Source organism: Muntiacus reevesi, chromosome 10 (genome assembly GCF_963930625.1).
Source record: "Muntiacus reevesi chromosome 10, mMunRee1.1, whole genome shotgun sequence".
In the NCBI taxonomy this organism is placed as follows: Eukaryota; Metazoa; Chordata; class Mammalia; order Artiodactyla; family Cervidae; genus Muntiacus; species Muntiacus reevesi.
Window position 1 is genome coordinate 41,079,597 of NC_089258.1, and position 19,137 is coordinate 41,098,733.

The window sequence follows — 19,137 nt, forward strand, 5'->3', positions numbered from 1 at the left end:
TCACCTCACCTGAAGGGGAGCAAACCCAAGGGCTGGCGGCCTGACTCAGAGCAGAACAGACTGACACGCTCAAGAGCCCCCCAGGGGTGAGGACAGTTGTCACTGTTCCTTGTCAAGAAGTACTTACTTTTTTCTTTCTTCGTGAATGTTTCTCCATGTCTGTGTACTTTCTGAAAATACAAAAGAGAGTCACGCTTGAAATGTTTAAAGCTCACCAAAATCATCAAATAAAAATGTCGACCACTGTCTCAGCCTCAGGAAACACTGACCACCACAAGGAAGGAGCTAACTGCCCCCAGAGGACACAGCCTCCTAGCAACATCAGCTTCCAGGAGAGAAAGCACCCCCACCCTGGGGTAGTGGGGGGGTAGTGACTAACCCAAGGTTGACCCAAGGGCAGCACATTTATAGGCACCTTCTGCCCTAAGGCCTTTATATGCTCTCAGGGCAGGGTGGATGGGAACCCTAACATTTGAAAGGATTTGACGGTTGTTTAATCACATTTGCAAACACGGTTTCTTCACACAGCCCTTGAGAGGACGTGCAGAACCAGCATTCTTGCTCTCCTTGGGCTGGTAGACAACCCGGGCTCCAGACACGAGGGTTTACTCAAACGCCCAACTGATCAGCAGAACTGGGGCCAAAGCAGCCAACGTTGGGCCAATCCAGCCCAAAGTCCAGTCCCTCCCCCGTCCCCTCCCCTGCCAGCAGGGCTCCTGTCTGCCTTCCGAGTCGTCTGCCTTCCGAGTCGACAGCCACGCAGACCGGCCCGCCTGCAGCTAATTCTTCCCTGGGGCCGACGCGGGCCTCCGCTGTGCGCACTCGGACTGGCCCCCCTGACGCAGGCCTCCCGCTGAGGAGCACGTGCCTGTGCCCGGTCTGCCTCCTGAGTGGTGACTGGACTCAGGCTCTCATCCACCCTGCGGACTCTTCATCCCAAGCCCCAGCTCTCTGACGAGGGAGAAAGCTCTTTAAGCAACCCAGAGACTCGGTCAGGGTTCAACACGTGACCAGATGACAGGAAAGAACAAAACACTGATGGGCAGAGGCCCTCGTGCGAGGAGCCAGGGACACAGTGGGAGCACCATTCAACTCAGCCCAACAGCCCCGACTGTCTCTACACCCACCACGCTGTCAGAACCATCAGCAGTAGATTAGAACAGCAGTAAAACCGGGGTAAAAAGCTTTCTATAAAGAAAGCTGAGTGCTGAAGAATTGATGCTTTTGAACTGGTGTTGAAGAAGACTCTTGAGAGTCCCTTGGACTGCAAGGAGATCCAACCAGTCCATCCTAAAGGAGATCAGTCCTGGGTGTTCATCGGAAGGACTGATGTTGAAGCTGAAACTCCAATACTTTGGCCACTTGATGCGAAGAGCTGACTCACTGGAAAAGACCCTGATGCTGGGAAAGATTGAAGGCAGACGAAGGGGACAGCAGAGGATGAGCTGGTTGGATGGCATCAGTAACTCCATGGACATGAGTTTGGGTAAACTCTGAGAGCTGGTGATGGACAGGGAGGCCTAGCGTGCTGCAGTCCATGGGGTTGCAAAGAGTCGGACACAACAGAGCGACTTAACTGAACTGAAAATCGGGAAGTACCCAGCCTCGCCAGGCGTGGGGGCGGGACACTTACCCAAGCATCCACCTGCCCACCACGCCACCGGGGGTCCCCGTCCACCAATGGGACGAAGGGAGCCTTTAAGTAGAAACCCCAGCAGCGTAGGAGCCCAACTAGGCAGGAGGACGCTGCTCCTGTGAAAGCGTCTCAAGTTTCCCACCCGGAGCTCCTGCAGGGGTCCTGGGGTGGGTGTGAAGGCCCACCGGCAAGGCGGAAACCACCCAGCGCCCCGCAGTGAGATGAAAACAGATGCCTCTTGTTCTCAACGCAGTGACCCTAACAGCTCGAGGGAGAAGTCTGACGCGGAGGGTTCCCGCAGGCCCGCCCATAGGCCCCACACTAAGTGTGGATCTGACACAGCCCTGGGGGCCCAGCCACCAGCGCAGCACAATCCCGAGGGTGGGCTTCAGACACTGCTCATCTCAGCAAGGCCTGGAGCTCAGACGGGTGCTTGGTCCGCCTTAAACACTGCAGCGACAGCCCCGTGAAGAAACACGTGGGCTCATGTGTACACGGGTCCACGGCCCCCAAGAGCCCGACACCCCCGGCGCAGGAGACGCGGGGACGGCCGTAGGGTCCCGGGCAGGCCCAGGCCTGGCCCCCAGGAGGGCACATCTGATGCCCGCGGGCCTGGCCTCCCCTGCCCAGGCCGGTTTTCTCAGCTGACCCAGAGGCACCAAGCCCGGGCCTTCCCTTGGGGCCAAACGTGAGGAGCTGGATCGGCACACAGCGCCGACCTTCGGCCCCGCAGGCAGCCTCCTGCCCGCCCATCTGCGGAGCCCGAGGCCGCCCCGACGACACCGGGCGTCCAACACTCACAGCTCGTCCGGCATCGTGACCCCGAGGGCCCCAGACCCACAGGGCGGTGTCTGCATCTGGCGGCAAACTCAGCAAGGGCGGACGGGACTGGAATCCACAGGCTGATAACGTGGAGCTGGGAGCACCGAGGGTTTTCACACAAACACAGCCTGAGGGCAAGCTGCGTGGGACGCGAAAATTCGCGGAGGGGTCAGGCGCCATTCTGCCCTGGGGACGGACCCAAACCACCTGTCTCACCACCTCAAGGACCGGGACCGTAAGAAGAACTCTCTCTGAAGCAGTCCGCTCCTTCCTCAGGAGCATCGACGCACGTCGGAGCTCCGACGCCGGGCTCTTCAGGATGCGGGATCACGTCAGTGCCAACGTTGGATACGGGAGACGTGTCAGTACGCCTACGCTGGGCTCTTCAGGAAGCGGGACCACATCAGCGCCAACGTTGAACACGGGAGATACGTCAGCACGCCGACGCTGGGCCCTTCAGGAAGCGGGACCACGTCAGCGCCAACGTTGGACTCGGGAGACACGTCAGCGCGCCGACGCTGGGCTCTTCAGGACGCGGGACGCACAGGAGTGCGCCAACGCCGGGCTCTTCTGCCTCAGGGAAGACCCCGGCCGTCCCCCAGGCCCGAGCCCACAGGAAAGCATGGAGCCTTCTCTTCAGGCGCCCGCCTCCCCTGTCCCAGATGCCACCGGGGAGTGACAGACAGTCGCCACACGCTCTCAGGGGACGGGACCGCAGCCCCCCGCGTCTCATCCTCCTCCCAGCCACTCCTCCACAACCAAAGACCCACACTCCGAGGGCTTCCTGTTACCCAGGTCCGGGATCTACAGTAAAATCATGTCTTTGTTCACCAGGAGAGACTGCCCCCCGGCACACACTGCTTTACAGAAGGAAAAGCAAGTCGAATTACGAAAACAAACTGTGTCAGGTGGAGGGTGGGTTATCATGACCGTGGCCTGGGACCACCTCCATCTTGCACGTTTAGACCCTTGACTTCTGTGACCCCAGGAACCCAGAAAAACCCCAGTCCCCAGCGCACTCCACACAGGACGTTGCTGTGCTGTGACTCTCCCCAACACCAGAGGTTCCTCCACGCCTAAGATTTTGAAAATCCAAAACTGCATCACATATAAAATGAAAAGATCAAATTTCACTACAGAAAAACAGCAGATACCTGAACTGGTCCGGTAACAGCAGATACCTGAACAGATACCTGAACAGAGGATGAGATGGTTGGATGGCATCACCGACTCGATGGACATGAGTTTGAGTAAACTCCGGGAGTTGGTGATGGACAGGCAGGCCTGCCTCCATGGGGTCACAGAAAGTCAGACATGACTGAGCCACTGAACTGACTGAACTGAACTGGCCACGTGAGGGAGAGGTGCCAGGGAAGGGGCAGGTTTCACCAGGCGGGATAAAGGAATGGAAAGTGCTCACTGTTGAACTTCACTGGGCACCTTCGGGGACTTCCAGTAAGGGAAATTCTTGAAGGCCTCCAGTCCCGCCGCCACGTAAAAATGGTTGTCTTGCAAATCCTTGGAGTTGTCCAAAAGATGTCCATTCATTGTAAATAATCTGTGAATAAAGAAAAAGCAATGGGCTGGAGATTTAAGAGCCATGACGTCAGGGCCGAGGATGGGGAGAAGGGGCACCCAGTAGCCAACATGACTGGCATGTGGACCACACGGGGAGTAATGGGACTGATGCTCTCTGAACAAACATGATCCAAACAGGCTGAGCCCTGAGCGGACGGCTCTGCCAGGATTGGGCTTGCTTTCCATTTTTAGGTTTTTTAATTAAAGTATATTTTTAATTATGTACAAGTGCTGAAAGGCCCTTGAGAAGAACACTTTAAGCTGTTGGTTGTTGTTCAATTAATTTTAACTAATAACAGCTAAAATTAGAACAAATTGGCTTATAGTGTATAACAATACTTGAAAAAAACCTGGTATTTATTAGAAAATAATATGCCTTCTTATAAGCACTGAAAGAATAAAATATGTCTGCTTTCTATTCTGCACTCTTTCTGGCAGGTATTAATGTACTCATTCATTCATTTAAGAAGCCATTCAGTTCACTCACTGTTGAGCATCTGTTAGGCACAAGACAATGAGGTAGTCATTGCCTTGGATAAAAATATGAATAAGAAAGTCACTGCTTCCCCAGAGTCAAGAAGTGTACAAAACCTGGAAGCCAAGTAGGACCAGAGAAGGGCAAAGGGCCAGTGTTTTGAGGAGAGAAAGACCAGAAGCTATTGTGGGCTTCACTGAGGTGGGAGAATGGGCAGAGGGGTTTGAAGGGTGCATAGGAGTTCCTTGTGTGAAGATGGAAGCCTTTGGGGAAGCAGAAGGGGTCTCTGCAAAAATCCAGGACACAGGGGGCTGACTGCCACTGAAAGATGACACCCAGAGGACTTGAACACTGAATCACGAGCCTGGAATTCTAAGGGGAGGAGCTCATCGCTGACTCAGAGTGAGCGGAGGTTGGAAATGTGGGGTGAACGCTGTTTGACGGCACTCAGCTGGCTGTTATGGATGGGATGTGACAGAGGAAAAGCACCTCGCCCCGGGGAAGGAGACGCAGAGCTGTCGCTGGGGTGGAGGACGTGCTTACCAATAACTGCAGCGAGCACAGGAGGGGAGACGAGAGAAGGAAGCAGGACATGTGGAATGGGCGGGACCCCCGGGTCCTACCCCTCCCTCCATCACACATCCCCAGACCCCAGCGAGCGGGGGACCAGCCCGGGGGCTGGCTCACGCACAGCGGCGGGGGCCCCCCACCACGGAAGCGCTGATCCCGTGAGCCCAGGATGGGGCCTGAGCATCTGTTTCCAACCAGGGCAACTCCTGGCCCTGCTGCCATGGGTCACCTGGAGGGGCAAGAAGGAGACCCCAGACAGGAGAGAGCAGTGAGACACCTTGGGAGCGGAGCACCAGGCTTCCAGGTGGGAGGCAGGGCTTGGAATTCCCTGCCCCGCCTGCTGTCCCCTTGGACAGTCAGTGCCTGTCCCCCCAGAGGGCTCACAGCTCACCAGCAGCAAGTCAGGGAGGGGCAGGCACCCTCAGCAGTGAGCCGCCCGGGGAGGCGACAGACTGACCTGTCATAGCCTGGAGGACAGCATCCCCCCAAAGCCCGGGCTCTGGGGGTTGCACCCCAAGGCACTGGGAGTGGACAGCTGGGGAGACGCCACTGGAGGAAGTGCTGGGACAGATGGAGCAGGAGCTTGAACAAGGAAAACTTTATAAAGTAAGGGAACTGAGGAGTGAGCAATTACTTGAAAGAGACATATGTATCCCAATGTTCATTGCAGCGCTATTTACAATAGCTTAGAACATGGAAGCAACCTAGATGTCCATCAGCAGATGAATGGATACAGACGTTCTGGTACATATACACAATGGAATATTACTCAGCCACAAAAAGGAACGCATTTGAGTCAGTTCTGATGAGGTGGATGAACCTAGAACCTATTGTACAGAGTGAAGTTAGACAGAAAGAGAAATACTGTATTCTAACGCATATATACAGAATCTAGGAAAATGGTACTGAAGAATTTACTTACAGGGCAGCAATGGAGAAGCAGACATAGAGAATAGACTTATGGAACATGGAGGGGAGGAGAGGGTGAGATGTATGGAGACAGTAACATGGAAACTCACATGACCATGTGTAAAATAGATAGACAACGGGAATTTGCTGTATGTCTCAGGAAACCCAAACAGGGGCTCTGTATCAACCTAGAGGGGTGGGGTGGGGAGGGAGATGGGAGGGAGATGGGAGGGAGATTCAAAACGGAGGGGATGTGTGCACACCTACGGCTGATTCATGCTGAGGGTTGACAGAAAACAGCAAAATTCTGTAAAGCAATTATCAAAGAAATAAGCAACTACTGTTTGGAAGATAAAACAGAGGAGCCATCCCAGGACAAAGCAGGGAATGATAACAGAACACAGAGACAGAAAGTTAGGGGGTAAAAATGAGAAGTGCCATCATCCAGACAATAGGAATCCCCAAAGAAGCTAAAACAGGAGCTGAAAGGAAGAAACACATGTAGAAACGATGAAGATTAACGTCACAGAGGGAAAGACAGAGGGCAGTTGAGCTGGAAGTGCCCCCAGCGGGTGAGAAAGCAGAGAGGCCAGGGTCAGGGTCACCGGCACGGCCGACCGAGCTCCACGGAGGCTGAGAGCGGATACGATCGGCCCTCGGAGCCTCAGGACTCAGCCAGGACTGCTCAGCACCGTGCTCTCCAGCCAGGACAGGGAGACAGGGGGACCGGGGGACAGGCCACCCTCCCTTGTCCTGGGCTTGCTGCCCGAGCAGACTCCACTGCTGTCTCAGCCTCACCTTCCCCTCCGGCCACAGCCCTGCGGCCTCGACGACCTCCGCTGCCTCCCTGCGCAGACCACCAAGCTGCTGGCTACGACCTCTGGCCATCCCTGGACTCACCTCCTCACCGAGCTCCTCCGGGCTGGTCCCTCCCTGCTCGGCCACGGACCTGTCCACCCGTCTGCCCCTTCCCTCACCCTGGGCCGCCAAGCATCAGAGAAAACCGTGGCCCTGCAAGGCGTCCCACTGCATATCCTGGGCCCAGGCTCTTGGGGCCCCCAACTCTGCTCGGCCTCACTTCTGCTCCACTCACTCTTGGCTCGCTGTCCCCCGTCCACTCACGAGAGACCACCTTCCCACCTGCAGGTCCAGCGCCTTCCATCTGCTCAGGACCTTGTCCCCGTGGCCACCCCAGCCCTCTCCTCCCGAGTGCATCACTGACCACGCACACACACGCACACACACACAGACACAGCAGCCTCCAGACAGCAAGGCGCCGGCCTGCAGGGCCTGCATGGTGTGGACTACTCTGGCCTCAGGCCTGGCTGCCTCCTCACAAGGACGCCAGCTGTATACAGTGGACCGTCTGCGGTTTCCCCCAGACCCCTCGCTTGTTCCTGATCGTGATTGCCAGCCCATCCCACACTCACAACACACCAAGGGTTCCTCAGACACTCCACCACATCATGACTCCTGGAAGCAGGTACTGTTCTAATTTCCAGTTTCCCAGAGGAGGAGACAGGCCTCGGGAAGCTCAGTGCCTCCCCGGCGTGAGCCAGGTGCGGCCACTGCGGCCTCGTTTGTCCAGGGACTTCACCCCCACCGATGGGCCAGTCAGCCCCCCGACTTCTCCTGCCCAGCTGTAATTGCTGACCACCCGCAGGGGCGCTGGGGGCCCCAGGGACAGAGTGGGGTCACGGGACACACCTGCCTGGGTAGCCATGTTCACCACACCTCGTGGGAGGGGGACACTCACTAAACTTCATTGAGTGAATGCACAAAAATGGTTAAAAATAAGTATGGTCCGAAGACTCCAGAAATACTGCCTGCCCAAAGAATTAAAACCAGAGTTCACGAGCCTCTTGTCAGTCCTCGCTATACTGGTTAGAAAGTTCTCACCGAAACCCCCCACTTCCCGGGTCCCCGGGGCAGGCCACAGGCTTACTTTCTAACGCCTCCCAGAGGGAAGACCTTCTCCCCGACGGTGGCCAGCACGCTGTTCCACTCCATCAGGCTGAATTTGGGTATAATAATCTTTACAGGTGGAATAAATAATCTTCCATTTGTGAAAACACTGCAAGGATAAAAGGAAAAGACTTTGTCAGTGCCTCACGCTCTGGGGGAAAACGCTGGGTGTTCAAGAAAAAAACACACTCACAGAACCATGGCAACCATGCAAAGCCCTGAGCTCAGAGAAGGGGGCAGAAACAGCAGGGACTCGGTCTCATGGGAGAGAGAACATGCCAATGAGCAGGGCTACACTCTGTTCTTTAAAAATTATGCCTCTGTCAAAACAGAATTCTCCTACACTGTTGGTGGGAATGAAAACTGATACAGCCACTTGGGAGACCAGTATGGAGGTTTCTTAAAAAACTAAGAATAGGATTTCCACATGACCCAGCAATCCCACTACTGGGCACATACCCAGAGAAAACCATAATGCAAAAAGATGCATGCACCCCAGCGTTCACTGCAGCACTATTTACAACAGCCAGGACGTGGAAGCGACCTAGACGCCCATCAGCAGAGGAATGGACAAAGAAGATGTGGAACATACATGCAATGGAATAATATTGTTGTTCAGTCGCTAAGCCATGTCTGACTCTTCCACAACCCCACAGACTGTAGCCTGCCAGGCTCCTCTGTCCATGGGATTCCCCAGGCAAGAATTGTGGAGTGGGTTGCATTTCCTTCTCCAGGGCATCTTCCCGACCCAGGAATCGAACCCACATCTTCTGCATTGGCATGAGGGTTCTTTCCCACTGAGCCACATCCAAATGCAAATAATTTAAAACTGGAGAAATACATCTTTTTTTTTCAGGGTAAATGTAAATTTTAATTTAACATGCTTGCACCCAATAAAAAGAATCCATTTTCTCATTAAGGCTCTGTGGCAAGAGGCCTGCAAACTCCAGAGTCCACCTTTTTCCACGTTTAAATGTTGCCCCCAAACAAACCTTGAAAGGATGTTCTGTGCAAGCTGCATCACAACTCATCTGTGATGTTACTACTGTGGTGTTACTACAGTGAAGATTTGCAGCAACATTCCCACCTAGTGGTGCTCCTAGAGGGTGTACACCAAAAGTCTTTCCAAACAGACAGCTACTATTAATTGTTTAAGTAGGACAAACATTAAATGTTTCTACATAAGAAGTATTTCTTCAAAGTAGGAAATAGCACCTGGATCCAGGAATGAATTTTATTATCATGGTGATAATGATGGTGGTGGTGGTGGTGATGAAGATGATGGTGATGGTGAAGATGGTGGTGATGGTGGTGATGATGATGGTGATGGTGATGGTGGTGGTGATGGTGATGGTGGTGATGGTGATAGTGGTGATGGTGATAGTGGTGATGGTGATGGTGATGATGGTGATGTGGTGGTGGTGGTGGTGATGGTGATGGTGGTGATGGTGATGATGGTGATGGTGGTGGTGGTGATGGTGGTGGTGGTGGCGGTGGTGATGGTGGTGATGGTGGTAATGATGATGGTGATGGTGATGGTGGTGATGGTGGTGATGGTGATGGTGGTGGTGGTGATGATGGTGGTGGTGGTGGTGATGGTGGTGATGGTGATGATGGTGATGGTGGTGGTGGTGATGGTGGTGGTGGTGGTGATGGTGGTGATGGTGGTAATGATGATGGTGATGGTGATGGTGGTGATGGTGGTGATGGTGATGGTGGTGGTGGTGATGATGGTGGTGGTGGTGGTGGTGGTGATGGTGGTGATGGTGGTGGTGGTGGTGATGATGGTGATGGTGGTGGTGGTGGTGGTGGTGGTTGTGGTGGTGATGATGATGGTGGTGGTGGTGGTGGTGATGGTGATGATGGTGATGGTGGTGGTGGTGGTTGTGGTGGTGATGGTGGTGATGGTGGTGGTGGTGGTGGTGGCAATGGTGGTGGTGGTGGTGAGGAAAGGTCACAACGCCTTTCTCCCTCAAACACTGAGAACTCTGAAAACCATCTTAACTATATTCTGTTTGTTTTTAAGTTACAAGGTCTCCATGCAAACATGGTAGAAAAGGCCCTGCATTTGGATGGTATTTGTGTCCATTTAGTGGAGTTTCTAGCACACCGTGTACAGAACAAAGCACAGACCTTAAGAATAACTGATTTATAATAGGAAAAAACAGTCTGGAAAAGGAAGTGAGAACCACTGAAAACTTGGGTCAGGACAAAAAAATACATATGTATCTAGGGAAATGTCTTCGCCAGGAAGGACCCATAAGCCAGTAATGAGCCCTCAGGTTTCTATCCTTTCTTCAGAAAGAGATGTCTTTCACAAAATTTAGAAATACTGTCTCTCGTTATTTCAAAACAGTTCTCAGATGAATAAAAGACACAGTGGAAAGATCTCGGCTGTGTGAGTGGCTCCCTTGCAGAAGGCTAAGAAAAAGTATCTCAGAGAAACAATGGTTGGGTTTTTGAGGGTAAGTGAAGGAGCAGCTTCGCTAACCAGCAGGCCGTGTTTGCTCGTGATGCCCTTGGGTGTCTCTGTCGGGGGCTCTGCTGGTTCCATAGGGGCTTCCCCACCTCCCGGGCCCCAGCTCTTGGCTGGTCAGCAGGGACGGGAAGGACAACCAGCTGGAAAGCGGAACCTCGGCTACTCAAGGCTACTCAAGGAACCAAGCCGAGCTCGGGCCCCTCTAACTGGGAGCCAGGACCTGCAAACTCACTGGAATTCCTTCCATCAGAAGCAGGACCAGGAGAGAGGAGAGTTGCGTCAGCTTCTGTCTCCGGCATCCGGCTGCTACAGAACTCACCCTCCACAGCCTCCCGCTCCTGCTACCCCGGCTCCCGGTTCACCAGGGAGGGTCAAAACTACCTTCCTCGCTCGAACATCAGAACTCTGAAAGCCACCATAACTATTTTCTGTTTGTTTTTTAAGTTTCGCTGGGAACAGAACTTCTACATTTCCTATCACCATCCAGCAGCTGCAATGACTAGACTGCAAAATGAATGAAAAAACAGAGACTAAATTGCGTGTTTCTGCCCCCACGTGACCCAGGAACTGCGTTGGGGCAATGGTGTTGCTTCTCCAAACTCAAGGTTCTCGAGAGAACACGTGGCATCTGCAAGGCTTAATCGAACAGAAGGTTCCGGGAAGACGGATGTGAAGGCACGGTGACAAGGGGGAGGACGAGGAGGAGGGCAAAGCAGGGAGGCTACTGTCTTTAAGGGGCTCGGGCAAGCGCGATCTCTCCCCCCCACCCCCAAACTACTCACTTTATTTGTCGGGACATACGATGGAATGTCTGCCACCTGGAAGGCACATTCATGCCACAGTGCACCACCGGCTTGATCTGCAAGGAGACAAAGGAGGCCCAGAACCCAGGTCAAGCTAACAAATGCTTGGTGGATACCGATATCACACACAGCGTCAGCCCAAAACCTAAGTAAAGGTGGGGCGGCCCCGCTAACAGAACAGACTAATAGCCACCAAGCCAATGCCACGAATATCAACAACTACCATGAATTTGCAGACCCAGTTTGGAAAGAAAAAAACAGACATTATCTTCTGCAAAATTATATTAAGATACAGCTACCCTAAGAAGCAGCTCTCTGCTTGACTGCATAAATTATGGAAACAATGAACTAATTGCTTTTTTATGTGTTAATGATTCATTAACCCCAATATCACCTGCCTGATTCAATGGCTCCAGCAATTAAATACATGATTCTGGACCTTCCCCTCTGTATTCCAGATAATAATCTCCTAACAAGTGTCAGGCAAACATGCTTTTCTGTTGTCTGATGGTGGTAAGTTTCAAGACTCGTGTCAATTATCTGCCCCAAGAGGCAGGAGCCAGTGGGCTTTAGAGCCCTTTATTGAAGGTGGTGGCTCAGACAGTAAAGAATCTGCCTACCATGCAGGAGACGCCAGTTCGATCCCCAGGTTGGGAGGAAGAGCCCCTGGAGAAGGAAATGGCAACCCACTCCAGTATTCTGCCTGGAGAATCCCATGGACAGAGGAGCCTGGAGGGCTACAGTCCAAGGAGTTGCAAAGAGTTGGACATGACTGAGCGACTAACCAGGGTCATTAAACCAGATTTGCATCCCTGATGGAAGACACTCGAGGCTGCCAAAGCAGCATGGATGGTTGGCTGATGCCAACTGTGAACCAGGCACTGCATTCAGACCTCTATAGGCATTCATATCTGATCCTCAAAACAACCAGGTAGGAAAGAATCAGAGAGGCTATATAATCTTCCCAAGAACACACAGCTATTAAGTGTCCTGGACATAATAAGCCATCAAAAATATTTTATTATAAGTTTTACCAAAATGGGGACTTGAACCAATGCTGCTATAGCATTTAGTAGCCTTTGCTGAGTCATCCATGACTCCAGGGCTTTTTCCATCTCTTTATCACTGTGTGAGCTTGCTCAACTTGTCTCGCTTCCCTAAGCCTGTTTGTCTGTCTGTGCATGCAATGCGGATCACAGCAGTGCATGTGCAGTAAGTCAGACAGAAAAAGATAAATATTTCATGATGTTACTTATATGTCGAATCTGAAAAAAAAATACAAATGAATCTATATACAGAACAGAAACAGACTCACAGACATAGCAAACAAACTTATGGTTGCCAATGGTGAAAGTGGGGGGATGATAAATGAGGAGACTGGGATGAACCGATGCAAGCTACTACACATAAAATAGATAAGCAACAAGGATTTACCATATAATACAGGGAACAATATTCATTCCTATAATAACCTATAATGAAAAATAATCTTAAAAAATATGCATAACCGAATCACTTTTTCAATCACACTTGAAACTAACACAATATTGTAAATGAAATATACTTCAATAAAAATACAAAAAAAATTAGGCAAAAAAAAAAAATAGTTTAAAAAAGAAAGTAGTTCATTGACATAGGTTTGCTCCAGATACCAGTAACACAAAGTGAGTGAACGCATTGTCCAGTGCTCAGCAAAGCGCCTGAAGTTCAGAGCTAAGAGCCCAGTCAACAGCATTGGATCTTATCTGCCCTGTTGCTCTGAAGTCCCTTCTCTCCCCTTCTCTCATCCTCCGTGAACACCCTCACAGCCTTCTTCATGCAAAATATCAAACAAAAAGCCCCATAGCTGACCCCTGGTCACACTCCCCTGGAGGATGGACTTCAGCTCAGTTCAGTTCAGTTCAGTTCAGTCCAGTCGCTCAGTCGTGTCCGACTCTTTGCAACCTCATGGACCGCAGCACTCCAGGCCTCACTGTCCATCACCAACTCCCGGAGCTTGCTCAGACTCATGTCCATCAAGTCAGTGATGCCATCCAACCATCTCATCCTCTGTCGTCCCCTTCTCCTCCTACCCTCAATCTTTCCCAGCATCAGGGTCATTTCCAATGAGTCAGCTCTTCACATCAGGTGGCCAAAGTACTGGAGTTTCAGCTTCAGCATCAGTCTTTCCAATGAACACCCAGGAATGATCTCCTTTAGGATGGACTGGTTGGATCTCCTTGCAGTCCAAGAGACTCTCAAGAGTCTTCTCCAACACCACAGTTCAAAAGCATCAATTCTTCAGTGCTCAGCTTTCTTTACAGTCCAACTCACATCCCTACATGACTACTGGAAAAACCATGGCTTTGACTAGACGGACCTTTGTTGGCAAAGTAATGTCTCTGCTTTTTAATATGCTGTCTAGGTTGGTCATAACTTTCATTCTAAGGAGTAAGCGTCTTTTAATTTCATGGCTGCAGTCACCATCTGCAGTGATTTTGGAGCCCCCAAAAATAAAGTCTGTCACTGTTTCCATTGTTTCCCCATCTATTTGACATGAAGTGATGAGACCAGAAGCCATGATCTTAGTTTTCTGAATGTTGAGTTTTAAGCCAGCTTTTTCACTCTCCTCTTTCACTTTCATCAAGAGGCTCTTTAGTTCCTCTTCGCTTTCTGCCATAAGGGTGGTGTCATCTGCATGTGTGAGGACTTCAGCTGCCCGCTGACAAATAGACTTACAGGTTGGAACTGATGCTCTGAATGACTCTAGACTTGCTGACTCCGCAATCAGAGAAACTGTCACAAAGCATCAGATGGCCTTGTGATTCATGCAGCCTGCTGGCTGTCCTGGGAAGTCCCTACTCAGAAGCAGGGCCTCAACTAAAATCGACCCAGGGACAGTACCTGCCCCAAATTCTGCCAGGCTGCAGACTCCGGAAGGCCCTCGGCCATGGTTCCATTTACTTAGGCCTTATTTGTGGAGGACCCACTACGGGAGGAACTGTGCTAAGTGTTAGAGATGCAGAAGTGAGCATCACACCTGGCCTCGGAAGTGCTGGGCGCGCAGGGACCCAGGCCACTGAAGAGGGGGTCTGCAAAGAAGGGGACAGCACACGCAGCTCTGTGGTGGGGGCGCCGTGGGGGCCGGCGCGGGGCACAGACGGGTGCGCCCCCTCCTCACAGCGACACAAAGCAGGCTTCCTGGAGGAAGCGGCATCTAGGCTGAGAGCCGAACTACAGGAAGGAGCCAGTCCATCAAGGGTGGGAAGAAATGTTGAATGAGGCTGGGGGAACAGCATATGCTACATCCTGGTGAGAGGACTTTGGACACACCCTCGTGGGTACAAGGTCCCTGGGAAACATAAAGCGCTGGACTAGATCCTGGACTCAGAGGGAGCGGTGGTGAGAGGTGGGGCTGACCGAGAAAGCAAGGGCCGGGTCAAGGTTAGCAGACTCCATCCCCCAGGAGCAAGGAGGCAGGCCTGGAAGTGTCTGAACCAGGGAACCGAGGTGATCAACTTGGAAAGGGAGGCACAGCATGCCGGAAGGCCAGCGGAAGGCATGGGACTCCCAGGAGCAGCCCTGGTGCCATCAGCAAGAATTGGAGGAGTAACTAAACGGGCTTGAGGGGCGAGGGGAAGGATGGGGTGCGGGACAGCTGGGAGGCGGGAAAACTAAGAACAGCATCTAGGTCTCTGGTTTCAGGAACTGGGTGTACAACTCCGTTCTCCGAAAAAGGGAAACAAAATAACAACCGGGTTTGGAGGAAGATGTACAGCTAAGGAGGCCAAGCTCTGGAGCCCGTGGGCCCCAGAGCTGGCGCTGCACAGCAAGAGAAGTCACGGAGGTGAGACGCCCTCGCCCCAACACTGGGGAGCAGCCCCCACGGGGCACAGCTGGGGACAGCCCGCTCAGCCACAAAGGCCCCGCGGAGCCAAAACGCATAAATGACAGTTTTTTTACTGTTTAAAAAGTCTTTTTAAAAATCGGAGACTGACGAGATTCTCATTAAATCAACATGACACCATCATCAAAACTCAAGATCCCAAGAGCACTATTTGGAGTCTAATTTTCCTCGCCCCTCCATTGAATGAAATGCAATTCCAGATTCATTACATTGAAGCACACGTCATTTCTATGGTTATAGGAAATGTACTACTATGATATTCTAATTAATTTTAAGTAAATTTTTTTGCTAAACTAAGATCTCTTAAGGAGCTTCTTCACTGATTTAATATTTTGACCAGAATGTAAATTCTGTGAAAGCATACTCTACAAAAAGCTAGGCACTCCTACTCTGTTACTGTATCACAAAATAAGGCAGAATAATTTAGTAAAACATAGAAACCCTGAATATTTGAACTTGGCCAAAACTTACAGTATAGTGTATTTAGTGTTTTTAACAGTTTGCACTGGTGTTCAAATTGGTAGGCATTCATGGATTTCAAATTCAGATAGGGTGAGCTATTCCAACTTAAAGTTATTATGAGTAATCAATGATTTACTGAGTTCTTACAATAGTCCCATCACTATCTCACTTAATCCCCACAACACTCTAAGAGGTATTATTTCAGATCAATATCTATAGGTCTAATTACAGTATGATGTCATAAACCATTCAGCCATTCCTCTATTGATGGACATTCATATGGTTCCCAGGTTTTTGAAATTACAAAAATAATAATATTAATAAATGCTGCCATAAACATCCTAAGGCCCAGTGTGTGCAAGGAGCGAGCTGGCTGGAGTGGGTACCGGAGGGGAGCCCAAGGCCTCGACTTCTGACAAGATCTGGGGAGCTTTCAACGCCACGCTCACTTGCAAAGATACCTACCTCATAGAGGCTGTGAAAATGCTACAGTCCCACCAAGACAAGGATTTACACATCAAACAGCAATAATCAGAGGCGACTTTCAGGGGGTGATGTCTTCCACTGAGGAAGCGGGGACCGGGGGTGCATAGGACGCGGCTCAGCCCCGCAGCACCCGGGGCGGGGTGGCCTTCTCAGGGGACGCCATCACATGTGCCCGGGAACCTGCACATGCTCTTAGAGACAGGCCGGAAGTCAACACTAAAGAGGCTAAAATTGTGCACATAACTCCTCCTCCTTACAAACAATCATGACGGCTCTATCGGGGGCCATCCCAATGCCTGGTGACAATAATGAAAACGCAAAAGGATGGAAGGTCGGTTGACAGGGAGTGGGTTAAATAATTATGATAGACTCACATAATGGAACATTTTGCAGCCACTAAAAATCATGTTGCAGGAGAACCTTTACTAGGTTAAACTATCATGATACTTAATTAATAAAAAGAGGAAAACAGTGTGTGTTGGTGGATTGCATCTCTTTGGATATATACATACACATATTGTATATATATGTGTGTCTGTGAGGGTAGATAGCTAGATATTTGCTGCTTGTGCAGAGAAAGGCTGCTGGAAACGGACACGACAAAATACACACAGTGCTGATCTGCGGGAGGTGGGATTGTAGGTGGTCTTTGCTTTCCTCATTGAGCTTTTCTGCACGGCAATTTTGACATTTTTCTCAGCAAGAACGACTTTAAAATCAGATTTTTTTTTTTAAATGAAAGAGCGCAAATTTCAAAAGAACAATTACAAAGCTCCTTGGGCAACCACAACCTTGGTGTGAGGGCCCTGGGAATCTAGGCCCGACTTGGAGAAGATGGGGTGGTACCCACATTTCTCACAAGGCTTGTCCTAACATCTCCCATCACAGTGTCCTCAGTGAGAAAACGGGGAACTTTGATGAGATACTCTAGGAAGTCTCCTTCCTGTCCTACAATGCTAAATGTTAACCTGTAATCAAGTCTGATGTTTTTAAATCATTGTAATATACAAAGGATAAACATAGACTCGAACAGTTACTGTTGAGGGGTCCTCTTCAGATCTGGTGTTTAATCCCACTCCCTGCCCCACCTGGAGAGGAAGACGCAGGGACCTAGGGGTTAAGAATGATCATATACCATTTCCTCTCTCTTTACTAAGGTAGCTCTGAAATTCGGTGATTGCCAATTGCTTTCTGGTCAGGAACTTTTCCTCCTGTCCCTGGCAAGTGACAATCTAAGGTGGGCAAGAAATGCCAAATGTGTCTGCAGGCTGGTGCCTGTGGGAAAAACGAGCACCGCTGGACCGTCCTTGATTGGAGCCTTGGCTGGAGTTCAAGGACATTTAGAGGACATGGAGGATGAGAACAGACACATTTAGTATGGGTACAGTATATATATTTCATCATGTAATCTTCATATTACACATTGTCTAACACACATTCTCATCTCCTTTTTACAGAGGAGAGAGCTTAATAGCAAAATTACCACATGTAGAAGCAGATACTCTAAAAACAGCTCACCTTTGAAATACTCTACGAAAGCCCATTTATAAAATAAAGAAGTAAAAATCATCTTGCATTCTAAAAAGCATCAGGCTATCTTGCTCAAACCTGGTGATTTCTGTTGCTCATTAAAAAGGCGGACCTCTTTTAACTTACATGTGAACTACGGTTTGTTTGTTTGTTTGCTAAGACCCAAGCGATGTGAGTAGAGTGATGGATGGTTCCATCTTGTAGACTTTTCAAATGTCTTTCAAGCACAAAAATGTTGGGAATATAGAGCAAATCTTTAAATTTAACATTATCATGAGCTTCAACATCGTGCGACTTAAAATAACTTTTCCTGACACCTGTCTTTCCAAATCCCCAAAACAAAAGAGTTAAAAGGTTTAATGAATGACAGCACACTGCATCTCATTAACTGGATGGATGGACCTGCCCTCTCCCTAACAGCCGTCTTAGAACGTTCTCGCCCACGTCCACCTTCTCAGGGACTGAGGTGCTCTGACAACAGAACAAGCTCACCCAGTGATTTCTGGCTTCAAGAGCAGCCTGACTTTGTAGGCATTCCCTACAAAAGGCTGTTTCTACGGAACTTCAATTACTCCATACTGACATTTCCATTTTTACCAAGTCATCCACTTTATCCCATCTTTAGTAGCTTGCAGTGAGGACTTACTTCCTTCAACTTCCTCATCTTTGCAGGTTTTCTGGGAACTATATTAATATAACTGCAAAAGAAGAAAGAAAAACCTAATTAGAAGGTAGATATTTAGATTGAAAACTTGAGCCTCTTTGGAGGTGTCTCCTCTTCGGCATCACAATATCCCACTCCATGTCAACTTAAAACTAAAATCTAGAGCACCGTAGATGCCCAGTCACCATGCGACAGCGATGTCATTGCAGGAAAATGTCCACACCGGCCACGGTCGGCACCACTCGGGCAAACTGTCCTCAAGTGGCACGGCTTTCCCTCACACACTATTAATCACAGAGGAACCTTGGGAAGGACTGAAAGAGGAAGGCTTTAGGGGGCGACTCGTGGCTCGTCCAGGGCCCACTACCGGCCAAAGTCGGGGTGGAGACCCGGACGCCCCGCCCGGCTCCCTCACGCCTGCCCTGCCCCGCGCGTCTCGCGGAACGTCGTCGGGACCCCATCCTGCCAAAGCCTGATCACTGGGAAGAGCCACAGGAATCAAACGCGTGTGAGCCCCACCGGTACAGCTGTTAACAACCTGGGGACCTCTGAGGAGTCTTCCATATGCCTCAAAGATAGAACAGATGCTCTTAATGATAAAAAAGAATACATTGAAATGTATATGTGCTAAGGCTTCCTTCTGATTTAAAACAATTTTTTGCGTGTTTGAGATTGTTCTTGACAATGATTTTAGCCACAGTCAGAGAAGGACTGACTAAGAGTTGGTGGATGGAAGGAAAGACATTTTTAAGCACTTACGATGAAGTCAGGAGTCACAAGCCCAGACGCCTACGGAGGCAAGTGAACGGTGATGCTTGCAAAGGGTGGTGTTAGGGGAGGGGAGGGTCTGCGGCTAGAGGAGGGAGGGTCGC

At 50.5% G+C, this 19,137-nt stretch overlaps 1 protein-coding gene across 1 annotated transcript in view; it reads right to left on the bottom strand.

Annotated features, from left to right (window-relative positions):
- DCDC2C (doublecortin domain containing 2C) overlaps positions 1-19,137 on the bottom strand; it is a 79,464-nt gene that overhangs the window by 53,742 nt on the left and 6,585 nt on the right. The window contains exons 2-6 of the mRNA XM_065946509.1: positions 18,248-18,299; positions 11,217-11,293; positions 7,936-8,064; positions 3,879-4,016; positions 128-170 (exon numbers count right to left, since the gene is read on the bottom strand). Coding sequence (XP_065802581.1) covers positions 128-170; positions 3,879-4,016; positions 7,936-8,064; positions 11,217-11,293; positions 18,248-18,299 — 439 coding nt within the window. The remainder of the gene's footprint in view (positions 1-127; positions 171-3,878; positions 4,017-7,935; positions 8,065-11,216; positions 11,294-18,247; positions 18,300-19,137) is intronic.